This window comes from Misgurnus anguillicaudatus, chromosome 7, assembly GCF_027580225.2.
Source record: "Misgurnus anguillicaudatus chromosome 7, ASM2758022v2, whole genome shotgun sequence".
Lineage (NCBI taxonomy): Eukaryota > Metazoa > Chordata > Actinopteri > Cypriniformes > Cobitidae > Misgurnus > Misgurnus anguillicaudatus.
This window is the reverse complement of record NC_073343.2, coordinates 9,383,150-9,409,996: the sequence shown is the minus strand read 5'-3', so window position 1 is coordinate 9,409,996 and position 26,847 is coordinate 9,383,150. Positions and strand designations below refer to the sequence as shown.

Here is a 26,847-nt window from a genome sequence, read left to right as displayed (position 1 = left end):
GACATTTTTTTACTTAGTTGTCTCCGACGATGACATGTTTGTCCGGTGGTAGCTACCGTAGCTTCTCTATGTGTTTTAAAAGCAAGGGGTGAACAGTGGAGTGAGCCCTTGTTTGCAATTTGCAACCTCACCACTAGATGCTGCTAAAATGTACACACTGCACCTTTAAGCTTTTCTGAGTGTGTTTAACTGTGTCACTGTTAATCCTTCAATATTAACAGATCAAGTGCACAAAAACAAGCACAAAGGCAATTATATAAGAAAGATATGAGTATTTATTATTAAATTGGATAGAGGCACTGTTATACATAAGGCATAGGCAATTCAATGCCAGCCTTAGGGATTCACACAGATCATGTGATCAAGGAACTTCGGATTTGCATTAAGACAACTGATCCAATGTCAGTTTATGTTGATCTCACTTCCCAAGACTTTCCTTTCTGTTTTCTACCAGCTGACGATTGACTTTTAACAGAAGCGATTAAAAGTTCTCCAGATGAGTTCTTGTGTAAAACATGATGTTAAAATACTGATTAACTAAACAAAGGCTGCCAATTAACCAATCGAAGGCTGGATAAATGTAGTATGCAGGTTGCTCATGGGCTACGGAGCTGTGCACTCAGGTCCTGCAGCTCTGTGATGAGCTGCTCAAGCTCTGTGATGTCACCTGTGACATCATCTTGAAGTTCCCCTGTGGCAACATCAGTGTAGAGTTGCTGTAAAGTAAAAAAACAAAGAAAAGCAAATAAGTCTGCAGCTAAACAGGAATCACTATAAAACCTTAACTCAAAACAAATCACTTATAATGGCAATACATTTAAGGTGAACATAAAAAATAACCTTATTTCGTTTCTATACACATTTATAGTTTTACTTTGAGTGATTCATCTGTGGATTTTATCTTTCATCAAATTGCAATAACATTTTCCACCCCTCCTAAATGACTTTCTTTTTGGACGGCATCGCCAATCCCTCTTTATTTAAACCACTCCTCTTAAACCACCTGCCATACAGTGACCACAGTTCACTATACAACCAACTCTGAGGTTCATGTTTAGTCCCCTGTGCCGTTTTTAAATACCCTGTTTCAGGTTTAGAAAAACAAATGGGGTCTAAACATGTTAGAGACATTACACTTTTTTTGAAAATATGCTCATTTTCCAGCTCCCCTTGAGTTAAACATTTGATTCTTACCGTTTTGGAATCCATTCAGCTGATTTCTGGGTCTGGTGCTAGCACTTTTAGCATAGCTTAGCACAACCCACTGAATCCGACTAGACCACTAGCATCGAGCCAAAAATAACTAAAGCGTTTTGATGTTTTTCCTATTTAAAACTCTTCTGTAGTTACATTGTGTACTAAGACCGACGCAAAATTAAAAGTTGCGATTTTCAAGGCAGATTTGGCTAGGACTACACTCTCATTCTGGCGTAATAATCAGTGACTTAGCTGATGTAACATGGCTGCATAGCGTAGTGATATTATGCACTGCCCGAAAATAGTCCCCTGGTTACTTTCAATAGCAGGGGACTATTTTCGGGCACACTGTAAAAAATTACTCTGGAGGGTGTTCAATTTAACCCATGAAAATTAGTTATAATTTAATTAAGTATATAAGCTAGCAAGTAAAATGAAAAATAATGGGTATATTCTACCTTCACTATCCAATTTTTAACAGTAATAACTGCAATACTAAAAAAAAAAGTAACATATACCCCAAAATATTGGCCTTAGCACCGCAAAGTGCGCATAAATCAACATCCAGGCCGGACTTGAGTCACCATTTTTCATATCATATCGGCGGGAGAACTGCGGTTTGTTGACAGGTAAGTTTTTATTTAACTTGTTGATATCATCATGAATGGAAATGTTAAGTTGGTTAACTGTAAAATCTACCAGAAGTTTAGTCATTTGCGTGCTTCTCTGTCTCTGTTGTTGACAGATTGATAGGTTAGAATATGTCAGTCAGGTTAGCTTTGAATGAAACATCGCCCAGTTCTTGCACCTGCGAATACGAATAAAAATCCATATTTATGATTAAAATATTAACTTCCATTATTATTATTTACATGTCTGAATCTCGTGAACAGCGGAGCTGCTCAATATGTGTGGTTGAACTTGAGCAAGCCACGTGACGAGAGAGAGCAGCGGACGGTTGATGTACGATACAGACGGGAGGGCATCGAGCAGACAAACAAACAACCAACGGTAAAGCTGGTGATGCTAGATAATTGCTGTAAAAGTTTTCTTGCATTTATCTGTTAATATATTGAGTTTTGTTTAAGAAGGGATCCATTTATGAAGCCATTTTATTATTATTATTATTATATAAGCCTTTCGCTTTTTAATATCTGTTCAAAACAGTATTTCGGAGTTCATATGTTATATATGTGACTTGTATATGAAGTTGAATCACTTAAAATTGAATGTAAGTACTTCTTGTTAGTGTTCAATGTTTTATGCACGTGTACTGTGAGTTATAGCATAATATGAAGTTGTATTTTTGCACTTAAGTTTTAAATGAAGTTGAAATGTTTGTTTGTATCGATATAGCATGCTAGTCTACTGAGGTAAATGAGATCAGTTTTTCCTCTCATATTATTGTCTTCTTTTATTTTCTAATGATACCGTGAAGAACAGTAATTAGGAATCTTGCTTTAATGTTTTTTTTAACATCTCGTGAAGACTTGGGTTTATTTTTTTTTATGAAATAATATGTTCAAGAAGCTTTATGTAAAACTATGATATGTTGTATTTCACTTGAAATGTATTGGGGTTATTTTGTACTTCCAATAATTAGTTTTAAATGTTTACAGAATGTTATTTGGTCAATAAAGCAAGCAATTTATGCAATCTTGTGTATGACTATTTTCTTATTCAACCCTCTCTGAATAAGTAATATGTAATGTTTCTTAATGGCTTATCATTATTAATAATAATTTAATAGATCTGTGCCTTAATACCAATAGGGTTAATGCTATTCATTTTTTTATAAGTAATTAGTTATGAAAAAAATAGGTAGACCTTACCTAATTTTTTTTAGTTTATCATAGTAATTAAATTTAGGTACTCTTTAATCAAATATACAGGATATAATTTACTCAAACAAAGTGAGTGCAAATTGTTACAACAATTTTTTTGAGTAAATTCTATAGGTTGTTTTTTACAGTGCAGTGCATAATATCATTACGCCTGCTGCAGCCATTTTACAGTAGCAAAGTCATTGATTATTACGCCAATTTGAGGGTAAAAAAATCGCAACTTTTAATTTTCCGTCTTTCTTAGTACAAAAACTACAGAACTATAACTACAAAAGACTAACTACAGAAGAGTCAAGTTTTAAATAGGAAAAATATCGAACTCTTTGTTTTTTTAGCGTAATGCTAATGGTCTAATCAAATTCAATGGATTATGCTAAGTTATGCTAAAAGTGGTACCGCCAGACCCGGAGATCGCCTGAATGGATTCCAAAACGGCAAGAATCAAACATTCAACCCTAGGGAGCTGGAAAATGAGCATATTTTCAAAAAAAGTGGAGTGTCCGTTTAACCCTATATAATCATTTTAAAATTTAAAATCCAGATAAAGCCTTTTGTTTTTGATTAATCTTTGCAAATTTGAAGAATGTGAATCTAACTCACTTTAGCTTTGGTGACCAGACTCTTCAGACTGAGTCGAGCCGAAGACAATAACTGCAGACCTTCTTGAGGATTTTGCTTAGACCTGCTACAGCTGATAGCCACTGTGAGAGAGAAAGAGAGAGAAATTATCGAAGAGTATCAATTTCGGTATAGTCACAGTAGTTTGGAAAGGGCATTGCTGAAACACTGAGCATCAGTATGCTCTGAGATAGGAGGATATAGGAAGTCTGTCAGGGTTTATCACTGGTCAGGTCTGTGCCCTAAAATCAAAGACTTATGGAAAGAAAGACATGATCATTATTTTTGATATTGCAATTTAGCTCTCAAGTCAGCACTGGGGTAGTTCAAAGCAGGTGCATACATATAAGTTACCAGTGCAGCAGCCAACATCCTTCAAACAGTTTTTCTACCATGTGCACTAGGTAGGATATTAAAGGTAGGCTACGTAGACTAGAATAAAAGGTATGGACTTATAGATAACAAATTTACTTTTAAGTAGATGACAAAATGTTCCTATGTATGTCCCTTTCGACCATGCACTTGTCTGCTATGACTTCTCTCTAGTTTTTATGTCCTTTCTATTTCCTTTTTCTTTCTTTCCCTGGCTGTCTCCATCTCATCCCCATGTTGTTGCCTGAAGCTGCGACAGCAGGAAAAGTGGTGTGATTAATGAGTGCAGAGCTCATTCACAAAACATGCACGGTTTGAGATGTGCCTTTAATGCACACCAACACATACATGAATACAAAGCATGATTTACACAAATTCACGAGGGACTACACAAACCAGTGAAAAATGGTCTCTTACATACGCTCGCACACTTTATCCACGCTCACATCAATCGATTTCCCGGACACACAAACACACACAGCAAGCCAGAGTGAGTGGGAAGGGATGGAGGTGTGTGAAGGTTCTGCTACATTTGCTGAGCCTCCCCTTTATAAATCATTAGGATTAACAACAAATGGTCTGAAAACACAAGGACGAAATACTGATGGAGAGGAGTTTGTGTGTGTGTATGTGTGTGTACGTGTGAAAGAGATACTAAAATAATAAGTGAACGTATGAACACAGATGACGGCTTAGGATAAAACACAAATCTGTGAATTAACATGTAACTCAGTGGCTAGAGGTTATACACATTGTAAATTGGTTTTCTAAACATTGAATTAAATTGAAATGTCTGATCAAATACCTTGCGAAGCAGAAACCTTATTAAATGGAGTAAAATGAAAATGCCGCCCTAAATCTTTAGTTAATATCCTTTAGTTAACTGCTAGCGGGCAACAGTGTATATTAGCATTGGAAATAACCTCAACTGAGATTTAGATTAATTACTTCACGGACATTTGCACAGTTATTTTTCTGTTTAAATAAAACAAACAATAACATTTAAAGAGTTCAGATGCAAAAGCCGTATTATATAATACTTTCGATTCAACTCCGCTGAATCCCGGCCTCAGGTCATTTTAAAATACGGACTTGTTGGCAAAATCCGTTAAACGGCACAACGCATTTTCAGCAGTCCTCTACATGCACGGTAGATAAATTGGATGAAGTGACGCGGTGGGAACGACAAGGTGCACGTTTTTTTACTCGGTAAGGCAGTTACATTTGTTAAATACCAATTAAATGACTAAAGTGACATTTGCGAAAATAATGCATTTCAATTACTGACTAGTAAGTAACCTTTCTATTGACATTTAAATGAAATTAATGAACCTACACATAGAGACTAATAAAATGCCTATTTATAACTGTGTGTATACACCAGATGCGAGTTCAACGATTTGAGCAAGTAGATTACATACAAAGTCAATGCAAAGACGCGATCAGACGCGTGGGGCAAAGCGAATGACGCGATATGGGTGGCGCTTTTGCTGCGAAAACATGCGCTATTCGCCTCAACCACTTGAAAATATTCAACTTGAGCGAAAAATTTGCTTTTCACGAAGTTAAATCCCACAAGTAATCTAGAGCGAGTAACGTGATGCCCCGCGTTTGGTGTGTAAGTAAGAAAACATGACAAGCGCAAGTGATTTACATGTTAAGTCAATGCAAAGACGCGAATAGGCATCCTGTGGTGCGTTAAGTACGAATGGCGCGGCGCGAATTGAGTGTTGACGCGTGATCCGCGCAAGTTGAAAAATCTGAACTTTGGCTGATTTTCACACCGTGTTAACCAATCAGGAGCTTGCTCTAGCAGTGACGTGATTACAGGAAGTGAACGGAGGCAGAGAAACAAAACAACAATTGCTACACAAGACATTTTCTTACTTTTACAGGAATTAAAAAGATCTTGTTTGGAAGAAAGTGAGTGAGGAGGTCGAACAATCTGGTAAGTTTACTCAATTAGAGCTATATAAGCCCCTCCCATGATGCGAATTTACGTGTGAATGTCTCGAATGAATAGAATTTCACGCGCAAATGAAGTGAGTATTTTACTGTTTGTGATATAGTTTAGATTAGATTTCCTAAATGGATCTCATACAATGTTTCATTTTGTTTAATTAGCTCATTTAAATTAAGTAAATTGAGCAAGCAGCAAAAATCTTTTTGAGAGTATGAAAAACGATTTGAGAATAAGAGCGTGTGACAGGCTGACTACAAGACAGAAAAATAAAGAGAAAGTCTCTTTAAAAATAAACTCAAAAAGTTCAAGCGTCCAACTACACGCGAATAGCGCGTTTTTGATGCCTCTTCCACATCTGGTTTTAACGCACAGTTAGTAGCAACGCTGACATTGCGGTTACACGCATTGAATTTCTGGGACGAAAAATCTGTGTTACTTTAAAATGCGTGTCATGCAATATCCACTTCTTGCTGCATGGTTGTAGTATTTTTTTACTAAATACTACAATAAATACGCAAAGAAGAACCACCGGAAGCGTTTGATATTTTGAACTTTCATTTCTGAGGTGTTTTTACTTTACAGCAACTGTTTGTAAATTTGTGTCACTTTCAACCGGTCGGTGTGCTTCCGCTAGACTCAGGGCACTAATGAAAGGTTGGTGTGACAAAATGTATATCTTTTATCTTGGTACTGAAATTTTTTTTTATCAAAACCTATGGAAGGAGAAGGTATTTGAATAAATCGCGGAAATTTGGTAGTCATGTTTGTGGTGGTAGATTAGCGAACGTCCTGTCAGAACATCAGGGCCCGTATTATTAAAGATTCTAAGAGTCCTCTCAGAAAACTCTTAATTTAGCTTAAAAACTTTCACGTAGGAGTCTTAGCTTAAGATTAAGTATAGGATCTATTATTATATTATTAGCCATCAATTTGAAATTACAGGTTTTTTACCTATTATATATGTGTGTGTGTGTATAATATATATATATATAATTGAGAAAATATATAATATATATTTAATATATAATTAATGTATTTATTTTATATATATTTATATATATAAAATAAACATAGTATAAACATATAGTGCTGTTAATGTACTTAACGTATTACATAGGAAATAAACTGCAACACAATGTTCTGTCAGTTTGTGTGATTACTTTGTTTTATAGACGTCTGTAACAGACCTATCATCTCTGCTGCATAGTTGCATTTTTTCTAGCTACCGAATCTGTTAGTGTAGTTAATGTAGTGATTACTTTTATTTCTGGCGCTATATTATATTATTATGTGTCTAATAATATCGATCACAAACATGATTCTTGCACAATCTAATGTGTTGCATGTTATTAACTTACTGTCATGCATTGTGTGCAACATTTGTCGTCTCCCTCTTCATGTTTTGTCAACTTTCCCAGTTGCAATAAAAACCTCTTAAGCCTCTTAAAAGTCTTTGTCCATGCTCCTAACAATTTTGACCTTAAGACCTCTTTTAAGGGTTAAGATGCTTTCTAAATTATTTTTTCTTTTCTAGGATTTTTTCTTTAATTTTAAGAGTAAAAAGAGAATTTTCTTAGAATTGCATCACTAGGAGCTACTTTTTGCATTCAGATTCTTTATGAATACGGGCCAGGACTGCAGTCATCGTTCTAAAAACCATGCGTCTGAGTCTAAATATGACAAACTAATTCCAACTAAATGGCCCATTCCAACTTAAACAGTAAATGTTTATGATTTCATTTGAAAGAACTAACAAAATTACCGTCTGTTAAAATTTCATGCAAAATCTGATGAAATGAGAAAGTTACAAGCAAAAACACGTGAATAAGCAGCATTTTCGGTCACACACCTTCCATTGAAATCCATATATAGACGGTTTCATCGGACTCACGTGTGCTGACGCGATACACGTCTGTATCCGAACTTTACTTCCGGTTTCGTTTTTTTTAATGGTCTGACTATTGCTAAACTGATCTCTTGAACAAATGTCTCGTCGAAAATAACAAATGTTTTGGTTTCGTAGGTAACCTATGTGTTGTTTTTTTGCTTGTTATATAAATAAACTACGTGTAAAGAACTTTGCAGTTATTTATTCTAAGCGGAGTTTACCGGAAGTTACGTGCGGACCACGACAGCTGCTTTTTTATGTGGTTACTGCTGAAACCGTCTATAACTTTTTCCTTTGATTTCTAATATTAAAAATATCATAACTTTCTCAATCCTCAACAGATTTTTACAATCCATGTATCTTTGTAAATGGGAATGTCTGCTCTGTCCAGTCATGTGATACATTTTGAGCTATGAGGTTTTTGAAAGTTTTTCATCATACCTAAAAACTCAAACTAAGTATTACAACAGTATCCATCCAAACTAACAAAAACTCGTTTTTATCCCAACAAAACAAAGCACTAAAAACTGACAAGTGTTACCCATTTCTTGTATAAAAATTAATAACAAAATACTAAATTTCAATCTTTACTGCTCCATGCAAAGCATGCTGGGAACTAGAATTCCCTTGCCTACTGTAGTTTCATCCACACTAAATCAACACACACACAAAAAAAATATTAAAACAGGCCCTATGGAAATTTGGCAAAATTTGTAATATAGATTAAATTATATTTCTTAAATGGATCTCATACAATGTTTTATTAGCTCATTTAAATTAAGTAAATTGAGCAAGCGGTACAAAAATCTTGAAAAATGATTTGAGAATAAGAGCGTGTGACAGACTGACTGCAAGACAGAAATAAAGAGAAAGTTAAAAACAAAGAAAGAAAATAAAGAACTGCTATTCAGCTGAAAGCTTGTGCTCTGTGCTTGTTGAATTAAACATCAGCTGGGACACAGACACACATGCACACCAAACCCAATACATCCTGCTTATTGAGACAAACACAAAACACAGCACAGAAGCAAACCCAGCTGATACAAACACAAGTGCACACAGCACAATGTCGTCTCTAGTGGAGGTCATAAGGGTTAAAAGGCTTGTTTGTCATTCTTGCTCCTGGTGCATGTTCTTAATCCATCAGCCCTTTAAGACCGGCGCTGCGTTCTCGTGCCGCCACATTAGCGATGACAGAGTGTCTTCTCCCTGAGCGAGGGACCACAGTTCTGCCTCTCTTTCAAACGGCCTTGTGAATAAAAAATCTAGACCATAGATGTGTATGGAGTGCGTGATAATATTTCGGATTTGGTGCGTCCTCGCAAGACCCCAAAAAATCCCCAAGTAGAATCTGAATAAGAATTGTTAAATCTCTGTGTGTGTGGGGGCCGTGTGATCTCACCGTTAGCCATGTCTTTGGCCCCTTTCACTACAGATCTGAAGCTGCTGAGGTCTTTCTCCCAGCCTGCGGTCTGTGTCTCACACCGATGGGCTTTACTTAAGAACTGTAGTGCCTGGAAACACACACACACAAACACTCTGCATAGGTTAAGAGTTTCTGTATGCGTCTCAGAATACAGCATTTATGAGGCGAGCGCATATAAACACAACCACAATGTGATAATTACAAGTGGGAAACTCTGTATTTTCCTTAAGCTCAGTTAATTAAAGATTCATGGCAGAAGGAAATTGGTATTGGTCACGAAGATTTATTTTGTGTGCCGTTGATGAATAACAACATTAAAAGCTTGCTTTAAAATACAACTCTTTTAGTCAGTTTAATGTGAAAGGTCCGTGCAACCAAACTTAATTTTCCAACATTCCTTGAGAAAGAATGACAAATGCATACATTTATACATGCAAACGTCAATTACAGAATCAATCTTTATTATATGCACCACTTTTGCTTTTACTAGAGTTGCGTTTTAAATGACACTCTATACATTATGTACTTAAACTGTGCACTATATATTCTAGCATTTTGCATATGTATTTTAAAAGTGTATTATAGCCTCAGATGAAACACTGAAGTGATTTTAAACTATTCATGGTTTCCTAGATGAGGGCAAATGACATCAAAGCATAACACAATTGGAGTCTACTTAAAGGTGCACTTAGTAACTTTTAGGAGGATTTCTTGACAGAAATGCAATAAAATATACATACAGTAACTTTACTTTCAGTGGTGTATAAAGACCTTACATAATGAACTGTTATGCTTTTACTACCTTAAAAGCGTTGAATGCAAAAGTTTGTTCACACTTGGCAATTTCCATAATTTTCATTTATAAATATTTGGGTGTTTAGGTCAGCGATTTCATTTTGATCTATCAAATAACTGAAGGACACAGTAATATTTCAGTAGTAAAATGAGGTTTATTAACGAAATTAGACAGGTGCATAAATTTGGGCACCCCTTGTCATTTTGAATACCTGTGTCTACTTAGCACGGATTCATTGGAATACACAATTGGTTTGGTGAGCTCATTAAGCCTTGAACTTCATAGACAAAGGCAACCAAATCATGAGAAAAGGTATTTAAGGTGGCCAATTGCAAGTTGTTGTTCTCTTTGACTCTCCTCTGAAGAATGGCAACATGGAGGCCTTAAAACAACTCTCAAATGACCTGAAAACAAAGATTGTTCAACATTATGGTTTAAGGCTACAAATAGTTATGGCAGAGATATAAGCTCACAGAAACAAAGATCGAGTTATATGGTTATAACAAGGGGCGTTATGCATGGCAGCAAAAGAACACAGCGTTCCAAGAAAAACACTTGCTACCCACCCCACAAAGTCAAAGTTGGTGGAGGTTACATTATGCTATGGCGCTATGTGGCCAGTGCCGGTACTAGGAATCTGGTTAAAGTTGAGGGTCGCATGGAATCCACTCAATATCAGCAGACTCTTGAGAATAATGTTGAGGAATCAGTCACAAAGTTGAAGTTACCCAAGGGCTGGATATTTCAACAAGACAACGACCCAAAACACTGCTCAAAATCTACTTGGGCATTTATGTGTAGGAACAAGTACATTCTGATATGTTCTGGAATGGCCATCCCAGTCCCCAGACCTGAATATCATTGAACATCTGTGGGGTGATTTGAAGCTGCTGTCCATGTTTGGCAAACATCAAACTTAACTAAACTGGAGATGTTTTGTAAGGAGTAATGGTCCAAAATACATTCATCCAGAATCCAGACACTCATTACAGGCTAAAGCAGTGGTCTCAAACTCCCGTCCCCGCGGGCCATTTGCGGCCCGCCCTCCCCCTCTCAGCGGCCCGCATCACCTTTTAAAAAATATAACATAATCTGGCCCGCAGAAAGATTTTTATTCACTTTGTTTTAAATTAAATTTTAATTTGATTTTTGATTTAAACGTTCAAGTGTTCATTCACATGTCACATTTAACAACTAGCTTATAACATGGACTACCCATTCAAAAGTTATGGGATCACTTTCACTTATTAATATTTTCCCACATATAATAGAAAATTCATTCAAACTGAAATTAAAAAGAACATAATGAAGTCAATACTATGACTGAAAACAATCCAAAATTAATCAAAACAGAAACACTTACTGGTGGTAATTTTTTTTATAAAAGTCTATAAATGTATACAGGAATTAAATTTGTTAGTTTATTGCAAGGTTATAATAGGTCTTAGTTAAGAAATGGTTAAAAAAAGATTTACTTAGGCTACTTTTATAAAATAATGTATATTAAAAAGATAAAACCACTGCTTATATATTTTCAAGTATTATTATACATTAAATAATAGAAATTAAACATGACATTTACTGAAATATTGTACTTTTTTGAACGTTAAAATAGCTCTGCGGCCCCCCGATAAAATGTCTGTCTTAAAAATGGCCCCAAGCCAGTTTCAGTTTGAGACCCCTAGGCTAAAGGAAGCAACTAGGGGCTGTTATTTCTGCTAAAGGAGGCTCAACTAAATATGAATGTGATTTTTCTGTTGGGGTGCCCAAATTTATGCACCTGTCTAATTTCGTTTCGATGCATATTGCACATTTTCTGTTAATCCAATAAACCTCATTTCACTACTGAAATTTTACGGTGTCCTTCAGTTATTTGATAGATCAAAATGAAATTGATGATCTAAACACCCAAATATTTATAAATGAAAATCATGGAAATTGTCAGGGATGCCCAAATTTTTGCAAACTTCTTACATATGAGTCGCCATTTTGCACCGCCATGTTTCTACAATAGCTCTAAACAGACAAACTGCTCTACAGTTGTCTAAGACGATGCTATGTTTGTCCTGTGGCGGCTACCTTACCCAAAAATGTTATTCTATCATCATTTACATACCCTTATGTTGTTCTATGAGTTCCTGTTGAACACAAAAGATGAAAATTATTTTAATAAATGATGGTAAACACACAGTTGACGGTACCCGTTGACCTCCATAGTAGGAAAAACAAATATTATACAAATCAAGGGTTACCATCAACTGTGTGCTTAACACAATTTATATCTTCTTATAATATCTTCTTTTGTGTTTAACAGATTTAATAAACTCAAACAAATTTAGAACAACACAAGGGTGAGTAAAAGATGACAACATTTTCATTTTTGGATGAACTATCCCTTTAAAGGAGACATTTCACAATACTTTTCAAGATGTAAAATAAATCTTTGTGTCTCCAGAGTACGTATGTGAATTTTTAGCTTAAAATACCATATAGATAATTTATTATAGCATGTTAAAATTGCCACTTTGTAGGTTTAAGCAAAAATGTGCCATTTCGGGTGTGTCTCTTAAAAAGCAAATGAGTTTATCTCTGCACTAAATGGCAGTGCAGTGGTTGGATAGTGCAGATTAAAGGGGGGTATTATCCTTTTCTGACATCACAAGGGGAACCAAATTTAAATGGCCTATTTTTTCACATGCTTGCAGAGAATGGTTTACCAAAACTAAGTTACTGGGTTGATCTTTTCACATTTTCTAGGTTGACAGAAGCCCTGGGGACCCAATTATAGCACTTAAACATGGAAAAGTCAGATTTTCATTATATTTCCCCTTTAAAGTGCATTTTTCTTCTTATAATTTTTAATGTAAAACACGGGTTTATACAACAAATTAAAATGGTGGAGAATAGTGCAAAAATATGTTATTTGGAAAAACCAGCACCAAGTTTAATGTCTTTGTCTAAAACTTCAAATAATAGAACAATACACAAAGCTGAGGTATTACTCATGTTCATAGCACCAAAGGTACAGGACAAGTAAACTTCAATACTGTAATTGTCAAGCAATTTGTTAATCTCTAACAGCGATGAGCATTAGTAATAGTAATGTTAAACATAAAAAGTTGTGCCTTCTCATTGTCTTCTAGGTTGTTGCTATGGCCATCCCCGTAGAGATGAGCGTACTGCCTCCATATTTGGGCATCTGTGCTGCAGCGGGCAGAGACTCGACCAAAGAGCTCTTGTAATTTAGATTTAAGATTGGATGCCTGGTCACCATGGTGATCTGTCAGGTTCTCAACTACAGAACGTACAAGGATTTCCAACACCTGGAAACAACCACGAATGATACAAATTAATATTCACAGTTTTTTCTTTTGGGATAATGAGAATGACTGCAGTTTAAACTTAAATTTGACAACAAGGATATAAATCGGAATTTAGAATTGACATTTATCCTGAGCCTAGCCATTTCCTTTAACCTCTGATCTCGCTGAGATAAACACATAAATCTCGAAACTTTGCGTCTGCATTTTTTGATTTTCCTGCCTATTACACTACTGATCTGCTCTAAAGGACGGGCAAAATGTAAAGGCATCATAGGTCTGCTCCTTAAAGGATTAGTCAATTTTCTTAAAAAAATCCTGATAATTTACTCACCACCATGTCGTCCAAAATGTTGATGTCTTTCTTTATTCAGTCGAGAAGAAATTATGTTTTTTGAGGAAAACATTTCAGGATTTTTCTCATTTTAATGGACTTTAATGGACCACAACACGTAACAGTTTAAAATTGCAGTGTCAACGTAGTTTCAAAGGACTCTAAACAATCCTAAACGAGGAATAAGGGTCTTATCTAGCTAAACGATTGTTATTTTTGACCACAAAAATATGCACTTTTAAACTACAACTTCTCATCTATCTCCGGTCCTGTGACGAGCCAGCGCAACCTCACGTAATTGTGTAATGACATGGAAAGGTCACGTGTTACATATATGAAACCCACATTTGTGGACCATTTTAAACAATAAACTGACACAAATACATTTATTAGTATCATTCGACATACAAAAACGTCGGAACGGTCCTCTTTTTCCACACTTGTAAACACTGGGGCGTAGTTTTGCATACGTCATCCGTGACCTTTTGGCGTGATGACGTATTACGTGAGGTCGCGTTGGCGCGTCACAGGAGCGGACATAGACGTGAAGTTGTAGTTTAAAAGTGCATATTTTGCTTTTTCTTGTCAAAAATGACAATTGTTTCGCTAGATAAGACCCTTATGCCTCATTTGGGATCATTTAGAGTTCTTTAAAATTCTGTATTTTTTTTAAGAAAATTGACTAATCCTTTAATAAAAAACCCTGTTCCAAAATTAAGGCAAGTTAATTTTACTGTCTTTTAAGGCTTTAAGAGACCTCGCTTTACCCAATTTAGCACAACACTGCAAATACAGTAGTGGCCAAACATACTGTAGGAGACATTTGCTGAATTTTTTTTATTTTGTAGGAGACATTATGCAGAACCTACATGTTCAATTATACCATTATATTAATAAAAATGTGTAAGGATATATATGTGACCCTGTCTTTGAAAACCAAGGTAATGATCTAATGATCTGCTCCATCAAAGTTTGTTTCAGTCATTGATTTCCCATTAATTTCAATCTTTGACATGGTTTTACTCAGTCTATAATAAAGATATCAAGGTTATATTTTCACAGACTGTTCTTTACATTATGTATGATGATTGTATGTATAGGAAAAAATTGTTGCGCTCTCAATTAACTATATATTTCTTCTTCAGGTGCGTTGAGCCAAAAAGGGTATGTAGAATGAGTTAGAAAGATGGCTGACCGCACACCGAATCCAGGAAGACCCAAAAGGTCCAGAAAGCACAAAATCCACTTATTAAAGTGCACAGTGCAAAAATGTGACTTAAAAACAGCGAAACCTGAGCAAACGTTTCAGCAGCTTGCTATCCTCAGTGCTCAGAGCACTGAGGATAGCAAGCTGCTGAAACGTTTGCTCAGGTTTCGCTGATGATTGTATGTAGAAATAGTAAATCACAAAAATACTTTAATTGGGTTTTCACAGAAAGGGTCACATATAGACAAGGTATAAATGTATTTAATTAGCCGAATTATTTGGCAAAAAGGAAACTCGTATATCATGGAACTTGAGTTTTATAATAATATCCAATAAATGCATAAAAAACTAAAGCACACAGAAAAAAGTATGCATTCGAGTACAAAGTAAAGAGTTAATAAGGGGTTAATTTGCTTCAAAATTCAGCTTCAGTGTTCACTCAATGCACTCAGACTACACAACATGCATACAAAATCTTTAAAAAAAAATCAATACTAATGTGTGTCAATAAAAGATGAAGGCATTCATTTTCCTAGGTTGATCAACACTTATAGCTTTTATTCTATAGCAGTAATTCTCAAAGTGTGGTCCGCAGACCACTAGTGGTCCGCCCAACCCCCCCAGTGGTCCGCCAAAAGATGACCTAAACTAGGCAAGTGTTTATACAATCGTCACTTATTTTAGTAGATTTTTAATGCACTTGCAAAACTGTGATATCAGTTCTTGCCATTCTGTTCTAATAACGTAAAAATGGATCAGCGGCTAAACCAAAGAGGAGTCAAAAGAAGGATCAAGAGTCAACTGAAAGCAGCTAAAATCCACAGATCTATTAGTTTTGTAATGTACTAGTTTTTGTTTCAGGTGTAAAATCCCTGTAATTTCAGTGATTTTGGACATTAAGGGGAACATTTTTTTCAGCATTTTATTGTTACCATAGTTACAACCATAGACTTCATATACCCACCACCTCAGTTTTAAATTAATGGCTCTTTGGAATGACATTAAGTGGGACCTAGGCTGTTATACTATGTTTAATTGCAGTTTTTTTCCCCATATGTGCAGTTTGTTGTTCATATTAAGCTGTAACTCATTTCACAATTACTTGTTCAAATGAAATAAAATGCATATAATAATTTCTGAACATAGCATTGCATGTGTTTAAAAAAATTAGTTTTTGACTTGAAACAGTTGCATATTAAACTTAAATTTAGCTTATCCTTCCTATTTTGCTGTTTTTTGGGGGCGTGTTAGAGTGGGATTCTGTTAGGTGGTCCTCAGAAAAAAATTGGAAGTTAAAGTGGTCCTTGGGCTGAAAAGTCAGAGAAACACTGCTCTATAGTTACTGTAACACTGAAGTCAATCCCACAATGCATTGTGACAAGCTCTGTAAAAATAAAATCAAGATGGTGGACAAGATGAGAGGTTGAGTGCACAGCTTAATCATTACACTCTTCAATTATTCACCACTTTTCCCCATTCCCATTTTTCCCATGTTTCTACTCCTATTTGCCCAGGTTCAATTATACCATTATATGAATATAAATGTGTAAGGATATATATGTGACCCTGTCTTTGAAAACCAAGGTAATGTTTCAATCTAATGATCTGCTGCATCAAAGTTTGTTTCAGTCATTGATTTCCCATTAATTTCAATCTTTGACATGGTTTTACTCAGTCTATAATAAAGATATCAAGGTTATATTTCACAGAATGTTCTTTACATTATGTATGATGATTGTATGTAGAAATAGTAAATCACAAAAAATACTTTAATTGGGTTTTCACAGAAAGGGTCACATATAGACAAGGTATAAATGTATTTAATTAGCCAAATTATTTGGCAAAAAAGGAAACTCGTATATCATGGAACTTGAGTTTTATAATAATATCCAATAAATGCATAAAAAACTAAAGCACACAGAAAAAAGTATGCATTCGAGTACAAAGTAAAGAGTTAATAAGGGGTTAATTTGCTTCAAAATTCAGCTTCAGTCAGAGAAACACTGCTCTATAGTTACTGTAACACTGAAGTCAATCCCACAATGCATTGTGACAAGCTCTGTAAAAATAAAATCAAGATGGTGGACAAGATGAGAGGTTGAGTGCACAGCTTAATCATTACACTCTTCAATTATTCACCACTTTTCCCCATTCCCATTTTTCCCATGTTTCTACTCCTATTTGCCCAGCTCATTTTTCCATATGGCGTTGATCCAGCACTCCTTAGATTTCAGCTCACACACTCTCAGATGTAGTGAAGGACACGCTGTCTGAGTCATTTCAATTCATTTAATATTTGAGTCATACGTACACATACACGAACACACATAGTTGCCAAGCCACAGATTAGTTGTGGGCTGACAGATGCAATATGAGGACAGATGAAACACTCTCTGCACTTTTCTCAAACACACTCGCACACTACATGCCACCAGTGGAGCTGTGAGATCAGAGGCACTGTGCATATATAACTGCACAAACAAATGCAGACGACTAGAAAGATTGTACATGCGCCAGGAGAGACACCAGGATGAGCCAAAGAGTTCAGACGACATCCAGTCTGTCTGGAAAAGTTGTACATATGGCGCGTGTAACTAAATATGAAAAGAATCATCACAGTTTATCACTTTATAAAAAGGTTTTAAATTAAGCTCAGTCAACAACATTTATGGCATAATGTTGATTACCACAGAAATTAATTGTGTACTGTACAATTCCACCGTGACCATAACGTTACCGTATCGTAAAACAAAAAGGCTTTATTGTTTTACGCTAATGGAAAAAAGTACATGCTTTCTAATTTCATTTGACTTAAGGGTGAAATACGATTCAGACAGGTTTTCAGAAGACGACTCAACACGTTTGTATTACAACTTGTGTATGTGTCACACGTTATGAAATGCTTTTCAGAAATAATTAGTCAGAAGGTGATTCCCTGAACGGCATCTGTTAAGTGTGTCGGAGACAGAGGAGGCTTTCTGCTCAAACTCCAACATCTAAACCAAGCACACCACACCCATTAAACTCCACTAAACTACCAAAAAACATGACCTGAAAAAGCTGGGCTCCACATTCCTCTGCGAGTTTGTGTGTGCGTTACAGCTATTAATCACAGCCTTAACTCACTCTCATGTGCATTTGTGTGTGTGTTTGTTTTGGTCTGCAACTAACACTAAACTCAGCAGTAATGACTAAAGCAGAAGCAGTGCATTACCTGTTTATAAAGAGTGAACAGGTTTTCTTAATTATACACTTTTTGCTGAAGAACAATTTTATAAACAATGTCAAAACATACACAGGTTTGCAAAAAATATGAGGGTGTTTTATGATTGACAGCTTCATGAAGGATGACTATTCCAGAGAGAGAGGGGGAGAGAGAGAGAGAGAGAGAGAGAGAGACAGACGGAGAGAGCGAGAGAAAGACAGACAGACGGAGAGAGCAAGAGACAGACAGAGAAAGAGACAGACAGACAGACAGACAGGGAGAGAGAGAGAGAGAGAGAGAGAGAGAGAGAGAGACAGACAGACGGAGAACAAGAGACAGACAAAGACTTTGACTTTTAAGAGTCCTTTTAATTAAAATAGGGTTATAAATAAAATCAAACAGCAGATTACAATTTCAACAATATACATTTTCATACATTTAGTACAACTAGTCTTATAATCTCACCAATTGAACACTAAGTTTCCATTTTCATTCACAATCACCAGTGCCTCTCTAACACCCCATCTCCATTCAAAAAAGGCAATATTGTCAGTATATCGATAATATGAATACTCAATTATCACTCGTGTTTTTACCAAGGACTTAAACATAGCTACCATATCAACATCCTGTCCTACTTTTTTGCACTGATGGGATTTCAAAATGGCTAGCTTAGCTTGACCAATCAAAAAATTGGCAAGAACACATTGTTGTTGCCATGACCTTCTGTATTTACATCCCAATATAAATAAAGTAATATTGTATAAAAAACCCAATTTTGTAATGAGGTTTTCTAAAATTACAAAAAGAGGACGAAGTCTTAAACATTCAGAGAACATATGAAACACAGTATCATGAGCATCACAGAAAGGACACAATAAAACCACTTCATTAAATTTCGAAACTAAGCTATTTGAAGCTATAACACAATGGAGTACCCTCCACTGAATATCTCCACATCTCTTAGAAATAGGAGGCTTATATAATACTCTCCAAGATGGATGCATATCTTCACCAAAAGAGAGCTTTGCCCTCCATTTAGTATCGGTCCTTTCTTGCAATTGCCCAACATGTACAGATTTGACACAAATATAATAAAGAACTTTCTTATCCATATCATGAAAGAACATATCCCCATATCCCTTCAGCAATGTCGTCTGATTAATATCAGAACCAATTCTTTCATCTGTAGGTATCACTCTGATTTCAGGAAAGTTCTGATGTATAAACCCATTTACCAAAACTAAGTTTATGAAAGAATTTAATGTAGGAGGAAAAGCATCTTTAATGCACTCCATTATCTTCTCCACAATCCTCAGGGATTTGAGTTCAACCTGTGTAGCAATTGATTGCACAGTTCTCCACTGACCTTGAGTTAAATCAATTAAGTCCCTTACTTTACTGACCCCACCATTCAGAAAATTGGGAATTAAAGGGGATACATTAGATGGCAGTTGTATAAGGGGATTAAAAAACAAAGGTTCTAAAATCCCATAATGCACTTCTTCAGTTCTATAAATATTTAAATACGTCCATGCTTTAATTACTGATAAATAGAAACTAGACCAAAAACACTGTTTCTTGTCCTCAAATGGTTTGTCTATTAAAAACAACTGTTTATCTAGGCCTACTCCACCTAGATCTGTTAACAAACATAAACCAAATGTAGCCCAGCGTAAATGATCAGAACAATACAGAATCTTCTGCAATGTTTGTAGTCTCATTGCTAATATTTTTGACTCTATATGTATTAAACCTTGACCTCCCTCTGCCACAGGAAGGTAAATTATCCCAGGAGTAAGCCAATGAAGACCATTCCAAAAAAATTTAACAAAAGCTTTTTGAATTGTCCCAAGTAATTCCCTAGGAGGATTAAAAACAGTAACTCTGTGCCATAACATTGAGGCTGCTAGATTATTAATAATCAGGCATCTACCTCTGAAAGAGAGTTGTGGAACAAGCCATTGCCATTTTTGCAATCTGCCAATCACTCGATCTGCTAGACCCTCCCAGTTCTTTTCAGTATATTGAGCTGTCCCAAAATAAACACCCAATATTTTAAAGCCATCCCGAGCCCATTTACACTGTTGTGGCAATTGAGGTGGTTCTTCATTTTCCCAGTCTCCTAAGAGAAATGATGCACATTTATCCCAGTTTATACGTGCAGATGTTGCTTTTTGAAACATATTTAAACAAGAAATAAGTTTGGTAACATCATTAGTACTCTTAATTATGACTGTTACGTCATCTGCATAAGCTGTCAATTTTACTGGGACAACTTCTGGGGAACCTGGGACACCAATACCAGAAAGCTGCTTTCTCAACATAACCAACAACGGCTCAATGGCAATCGAATAAAGAAGCCCAGAAAGAGGGCATCCTTGCCTTATCCCCCTAGTCACAGGGAATGGCCTAGTAAGAGTCCCATTAATCCTCAGCATACTATAAATGTCCCTATACAACAACTTGATAAGAGAGACAAAATGTGGACCAAATCCAAAGGCCTCCAGGGTCTTAAACAAATATTGATGATCCACCCTGTCAAAGGCTTTTTCCTGGTCCAGGGAAAGAAACCCAATGTCCAATTTGTGTTTTTTTGTGACTGCAATAATGTCTCTCACTAGAAAAAGGTTATCAAAAATTGTTCGTTTAGGGACACAAAAAGTCTGATCTTCATGAATTACACTTGCCATATATTTTTTAAGCCTATTAGTTATTGTTTTAGATAGTATTTTGAAATCAACACAGATTAAAGAAACGGGTCGCCAGTTCTTGAGGAACCCAAGATCTCCTTTCTTCGGGATCAACGTTAAAACAGCCCTCCGACAACTCAGTGGAAGTATCCCTTGATTAAAACTTTCATGAAGAACTGCATACAAATCCTCTCCAATCAATTTCCAAAATACACGATAAAATTCAGCCGAAAGACCATCAAGGCCAGGTGATTTCCCAGGGCTCAGCTCCTGGACAGCTTCAGAAAGTTCAACTAAGGAAATAGATTTCTCAAGGATTTTTCGATCTTCATCTGCTAATTTTGGTAGATCATCCAAAAGTTGTTCTGTTACTGTTCCATCACACAGTTCAGTACAGTAAAGGTTCTCATAAAAGTTAAGGGCATGAGTACGAATTGTCTGCTGGTCAACTGTCACTCCGCCTTCTGGTAATTTCAATTTATGGAAGCATTTCTGTTCTCTTGGTTTTTTTTCAAGACTGAAGAAAAATGCAGAAGGGGCATCCATATGATTTAACTGAGAATATCTGGTCCTTAAAAGGGCTGTTTTCCCTTGCTCCTCCAATAGGGACTTCAATAGGAATTTCTTCCTCTCTATAGCATCAACAGAGTCACCATAATTAGTCTGTTTAAGGATATCTTCTTCAAGTGCCTTCATTTTTTCTTTCAGGGCTCTAGTGGTATAGGCAGTGTATTGTTGACAAAACATTTTAATGTGTACTTTGCCCATATCCCACCATTGACTTAAACAAGAAAAATTAACTCTCTCCTCTCTCCAAGACTTCCAGAAAAGGTCAAAAGAGTGAATAAAAGAGTGATCCTGTAATAATCTATTATTGAAGTGCCAGTGTGATTTATGTGCTTTTAAAGATATAGCAGAAACAGTTACAGAAATAAAATGATGATCAGACAAAAAAGATGGTGCTATTGAGCTATTATAAAATCTACCTCTATTACTCTTAGCAACATAGAAGCGGTCAAGTCTCGCTCCAGACAAAACATTTGAATTATTTTTTAACCAGGTATATTGCTTAACTCCAGGAAAACTTTCCCTCCACAAATCAACCAAATCATGATATCTGATAACATTTTTTAAAATCTCTGCAGAATTTGGGTGAGGTTCATCATGATTCCTATCAAGATCTGGATTTAATGTACAATTAAAATCCCCTCCTACTACAACAATGTTATCCATTGGACACTGTGACAAAGCTTCAGATAATTTTTCAAAAAATACTAAACGCTCTTGTCCAACATTTGGAGCATATATATTAAAAAAAGAGAATCTATTTTGTCCCAAGGTAATATCTACTCTCAGAAGTCTACCAGATATTATCTCAACCATAACTGGTTGATCACAGACGTATGGAGAAAAAAGTATAGCAACTCCAGCACTAAGATTAGTACCATGGCTCATTATAATATTTCCCTTCCAATCACAATTCCACTGCGTCTGATTTTGAACATCTGTATGAGTCTCTTGAAGCAAAATAACATCTACTTTTTTCAACTGTAAATAATTAAATAGAGCAAATCTCTTTGTTGTATCACGACATCCATTGATATTAAAAGATCCAATATTTATAGATGCCATAAGAAAAATAAGGCTAAGATATCCAAGGATCCAGAGAACCAAACTAATACTCATAACCTTATTTATATCCCTTTAAACGAGCTTTTAATTTTCTTTTTAACAATACTCATGTGTTAAAATGAGGACGCTTTATTTTGGAAATCTGACAACTCTCTGCAGATCCTCCTTGAGATTCTGCTATATAAGAGCCCTCACTATCAGAATCCATAGACTGAACTTCACTTCCTTCAATCATCAAAGCCACATCACCCTGTGATACACTGAGTCCTGATTCCTGTGAATCTACTAGCTCGCCAGCAGGGTCCGCTATTTCAGCCCCCTCTACAGGCTGCTCCGGTGCGCTGTTTTCACCAGGAGGATCTGTCTCAGCGATCTCTCCCTCGTCCTGAACTACACCGACATTGACATTAACATCTACATCTGCTTTTGCAGCAATATGTATAGACTCATTCATTTCAACAACATTACCTCCATCTTTAGAAAGAGAAGATGGTTCGGTTTCCTGATCAGTGCCACCGTTATTATTTCCATCTTCATTATTTATCTGGATAGAAGACAACGTTAATTGCTCTGCCGTAGGATTATTCACAGTCTCATTATTATTGCTAGCCTCATCATTCTTTGGGCATGACTGTTTTGTATGGCCATACATTCCACAACTAAAACACTTCATTGATTCGGTACTGATATAAATTATATAATCTTTACCCAACAAAGTAGTTTTCGCTGACGTATTCAAAGACTGAAATTCTGCATTCAGGATCATAAAAGTCTGACGTCTAAACGACATCACATGTTTAAAATCCGGATTTTTTGTTCCAAAAGGGATCATCTTAATCGGCCCTACTAATTTACCATAGCGTCCTAACAGACGCTCGAGTGAATCATTGCTGATAAATGGAGGCACATTTGACAGGATAACTCTTTTGGAAGGATTCGACAACGGCAAAACTGGTAAAAAAGTATCTCTTACAGATATGCCAAACTCAACTAAATGCTGCACAAAAGACACTTCCCTCAAAAAGACAACAACCGCTTTATTCATCCGTGATGCGGACACAATATTGCGAGCGCCAACTTCACTACTAATCGCAATTAAACAATCCTCAACTGTTATTGTCTCGTCAGGTATGCATTTGCACCCATGTTTAGCTGTTAAGGAGGCACAACCATCTGAATTTGTCCCCATTTTCACCACCCTTGAGTGACGAAATTGTCAACAACTAGGTCTACACTAGACAAATATGTTTAAACAAACCAGGGAAAAGGAAATAAAGAAAACTCACTCAAACTATCCGCAGTTCGCTCAGACGCTCACAAACTCCTCACGCTCACGCTAGCACATGCGCACAGAGAGAGAGAGAGAGAGAGACAGACAGAGAAACAGAGCAAGACAGACAGACAGACAGAGCGAGCGAGCAAGCAAGCAAGCAAGACAGACAGACAGACAGACAGAGTGAGCGAGACAGATGGAGCGAGAGACAGACAAACAGAAAAAGAGACAGACAGACAAAGAGAGAGACAGACAGACAAAGAGAGAGACAGACAGACAGAGAGAGAGACAGACAGAGAGACAGACAGACAAAGAGAGAGAGAGAGACAGACAGACAGAGAGAGCGAGATATAGACAGAGCAAGTGAGAGACAGACAGAGCGAGCAAGTGAGACAAAGCGAGACAGACAGAGCGAGCGAGACAGACGGAGAAGCGAGAGATAGACAAACAGACAGAGAGAGAGACAGACAGAGAGAGAGACAGACAGACAAACAAACAGAGAGAGAGACAGACAGACAGAGAGAGAGAGAGACAGACAGACGGAGAGGGTGAGAGACAGATAGACAGAGCGAGCGAGCGAGCGAGCGACAGACAGAGTGAGCAAACGAGCGAGAGACAGACAGAGCGAGCGAGCGAACGAGCGACAGACAGAGCGAGCAAGCGAGCGACAGACAGACAGACAGAGAGAGAAAGCAAGACAGACAGAGAGAGAGAGAGAGAGAGACAGAGCGTGTGAGACAGACAGACAGTGCGAGACAGACAGAGCGAGCGAGCCAGACAGAGAATGAGAGAGAGACAGATAAAACAAACAGAGCAAGACAGACAAGAGCAAGAGAGAGAGAGAGAGAGAGACGAAGAGGGCGAGAGACAGACAGACAAAGCGAGCGAGAGACAGACAGAGCGAGCGAGCGACAGAAAGACAGGGAGAGAGATAGAGACAGACAGACAAAGTGGGCGAGAGACAAACAGAGAGAGTGAGATATCAAGAGACAGACAGACAGAGAGAGAGCGAGAGACAGACAAAGATTAAAATCTAATAAAACCAACAAATCCAATTTGTTATGTTCAAAGTAATGATGAACAAACAAAATCATGTTCATTTTTTAACTCAAATTATTATGCTGATAATACGTTCTGTAAAAAAATGCAATACACGTTACAAAATGAGACATTTGGCCCAACAGTACATACGCAGTCACATGTAAGAGTGAAATACACACCCAAGACACACACATAACTGCAAACTGACAGAACCTCAAGAGCAAACAGCCTGCACACAGTTCATTGTGTTTTAAGTGGAGCGCATGTTCTCATGATATCACACATGTGTGGACACATCATCACTCACTGAATCATGAAAACATTCAGTACACATTCCTAAGGTGAAGGTTGATTTAGACTTCTATTTTCCCCTGCAGCTATCTTTTCTTCACCTTTACAACTACCATCTCTCCTCATCGTTTCTAATTCTCCTCAGGCTGCTAAGCAGATGTGTTGAGATCTTTGTCACTGAAATCAGTTGTGTAACATGCTCAGTCACCTCAGATCTTCCTCTGGAGGTTTTCCCTCTGGACTTTCATTTTTCACCTCATAGACTCTCATGAGTCACCTTTAACATCATGGTCATCAACCATCATCTGAGAACTACAGGATGAAGAGATGCTTTAGGGCGATTCTTCGGTTAGAGCATATATTCTGTACCAAAAAAAGAATGGTTTTCTAAAAATGAATCTAATTTTAAAAAGGCAAACAATAGTAGTTTACACTTTTTCCCGATTTTTAGGATGTTGAAGGTTTAATTGACCAGAATTTTCATATTTAACAATTAACTCAACTAAGGCAAATAAAGTATATTATTCATGCACTCTAAAAAACGATTCGTTGGCTGAACAACCATAACTTATGAAAGTAATTGGATTAAACACAAAAAACTTAGTATTTATAACTTTTCAACCTCTACTTAACATATTTAGTATGTGTAACACAAAAATTTAAGTTACCAGGTGAACTTAAATGTATCCAAAAATAAAATGAAAAAACATAAGTAATGCTAACTACTTTAACAATTGCATCAAAATTAAGTAAATCTAGCATAACATTTTAAGTAACTATAGAGCCACGTGATTTCCCATGATGCCTTTCCAGCCAAAAATTATGACATCTGTCGTAGCCATTTTGTGAAGCACATGCCCTGTAAAAAATCCAACTTCAAAATGTTCTTTTAACAAAAAACAAAGTTGAATTCATTAATTTGTGTTCACTGAATGAAATAAGCATAATCATCCTGCTAACAAATATCATTTGTTGACTGGAGTTTTAAGTTTTTGTCCAATTTGTTTATCCAACTTGCCAAATTGAGTAATCTGAACAAGCAATTTAAAAAAAAACAATGGTCTGAATAGTTCCCAGCATGCATTGCGACATGTTCACTTGTTTGGTTAATATTTACTAAAAAAGATGACTGTTTTAATGTTTGCTGGCTTTATTTATGTTGATATGTTGTTAATGTTAGTTATATGTTGTATTTAGAGTTATTTTGAAAAAATTATGTTTGTTCATTCTTACCATGATTGAGAAGTGTGTGCTCAGTGTAGAGGGCAACACAGTGGGTTAGCGCGCAACTTCATTTCCTCACAGCAAAAAGGTCTCTGATTCAAGCAAGAGCTAAGTCAGACAAAGACTTTGTTCAGCAGACCTTTCTGTGTACACTCCCACAGTCCAAAACATGCAGATTATTGGGTATACTAAATTGCTCCAACTTCGCTCTAAAATATGTGTTGGATTTACTTAAAATATAAATGCACCATTTTTGCATCACACTTTTTAAGTAATCCCAACTTGGAATAATTTTACTTAAAATAAACAAGAAAATGTGTGTTATATGAACTTAAATATTTGAGTTCATCAACATTCTTTACTTAAAAATGTAAGTACATAAAACACAGGTTTTCTTGTTAATTTTAAGTAAAACTATAAAAGTTGGGAATACTTAAAAAGTGTGCTGCAAAAATGGTGCATATATATTTTAAGTAAATCCAACACATAATTTTTTAGAGTGTAAGACGTCACTTCCGCCATG

The 26,847-nt window shown here is 36.3% G+C and overlaps 1 protein-coding gene across 1 annotated transcript in view; it reads right to left on the bottom strand.

Moving 5' to 3' along the window:
• Positions 1 to 252: 252 nt before the first annotated feature.
• The window catches only part of ttc27 (tetratricopeptide repeat domain 27), a 158,170-nt gene continuing 131,575 nt past the window's right edge, over positions 253 to 26,847 (bottom strand). The window contains exons 17-20 of the mRNA XM_055171491.2: positions 13,230 to 13,427; positions 9,285 to 9,396; positions 3,642 to 3,742; positions 253 to 716 (exon numbers count right to left, since the gene is read on the bottom strand). Of these exons, the coding sequence (XP_055027466.2) occupies positions 597 to 716; positions 3,642 to 3,742; positions 9,285 to 9,396; positions 13,230 to 13,427 (531 nt within the window). The 3' untranslated portion in view covers positions 253 to 596. The remainder of the gene's footprint in view (positions 717 to 3,641; positions 3,743 to 9,284; positions 9,397 to 13,229; positions 13,428 to 26,847) is intronic.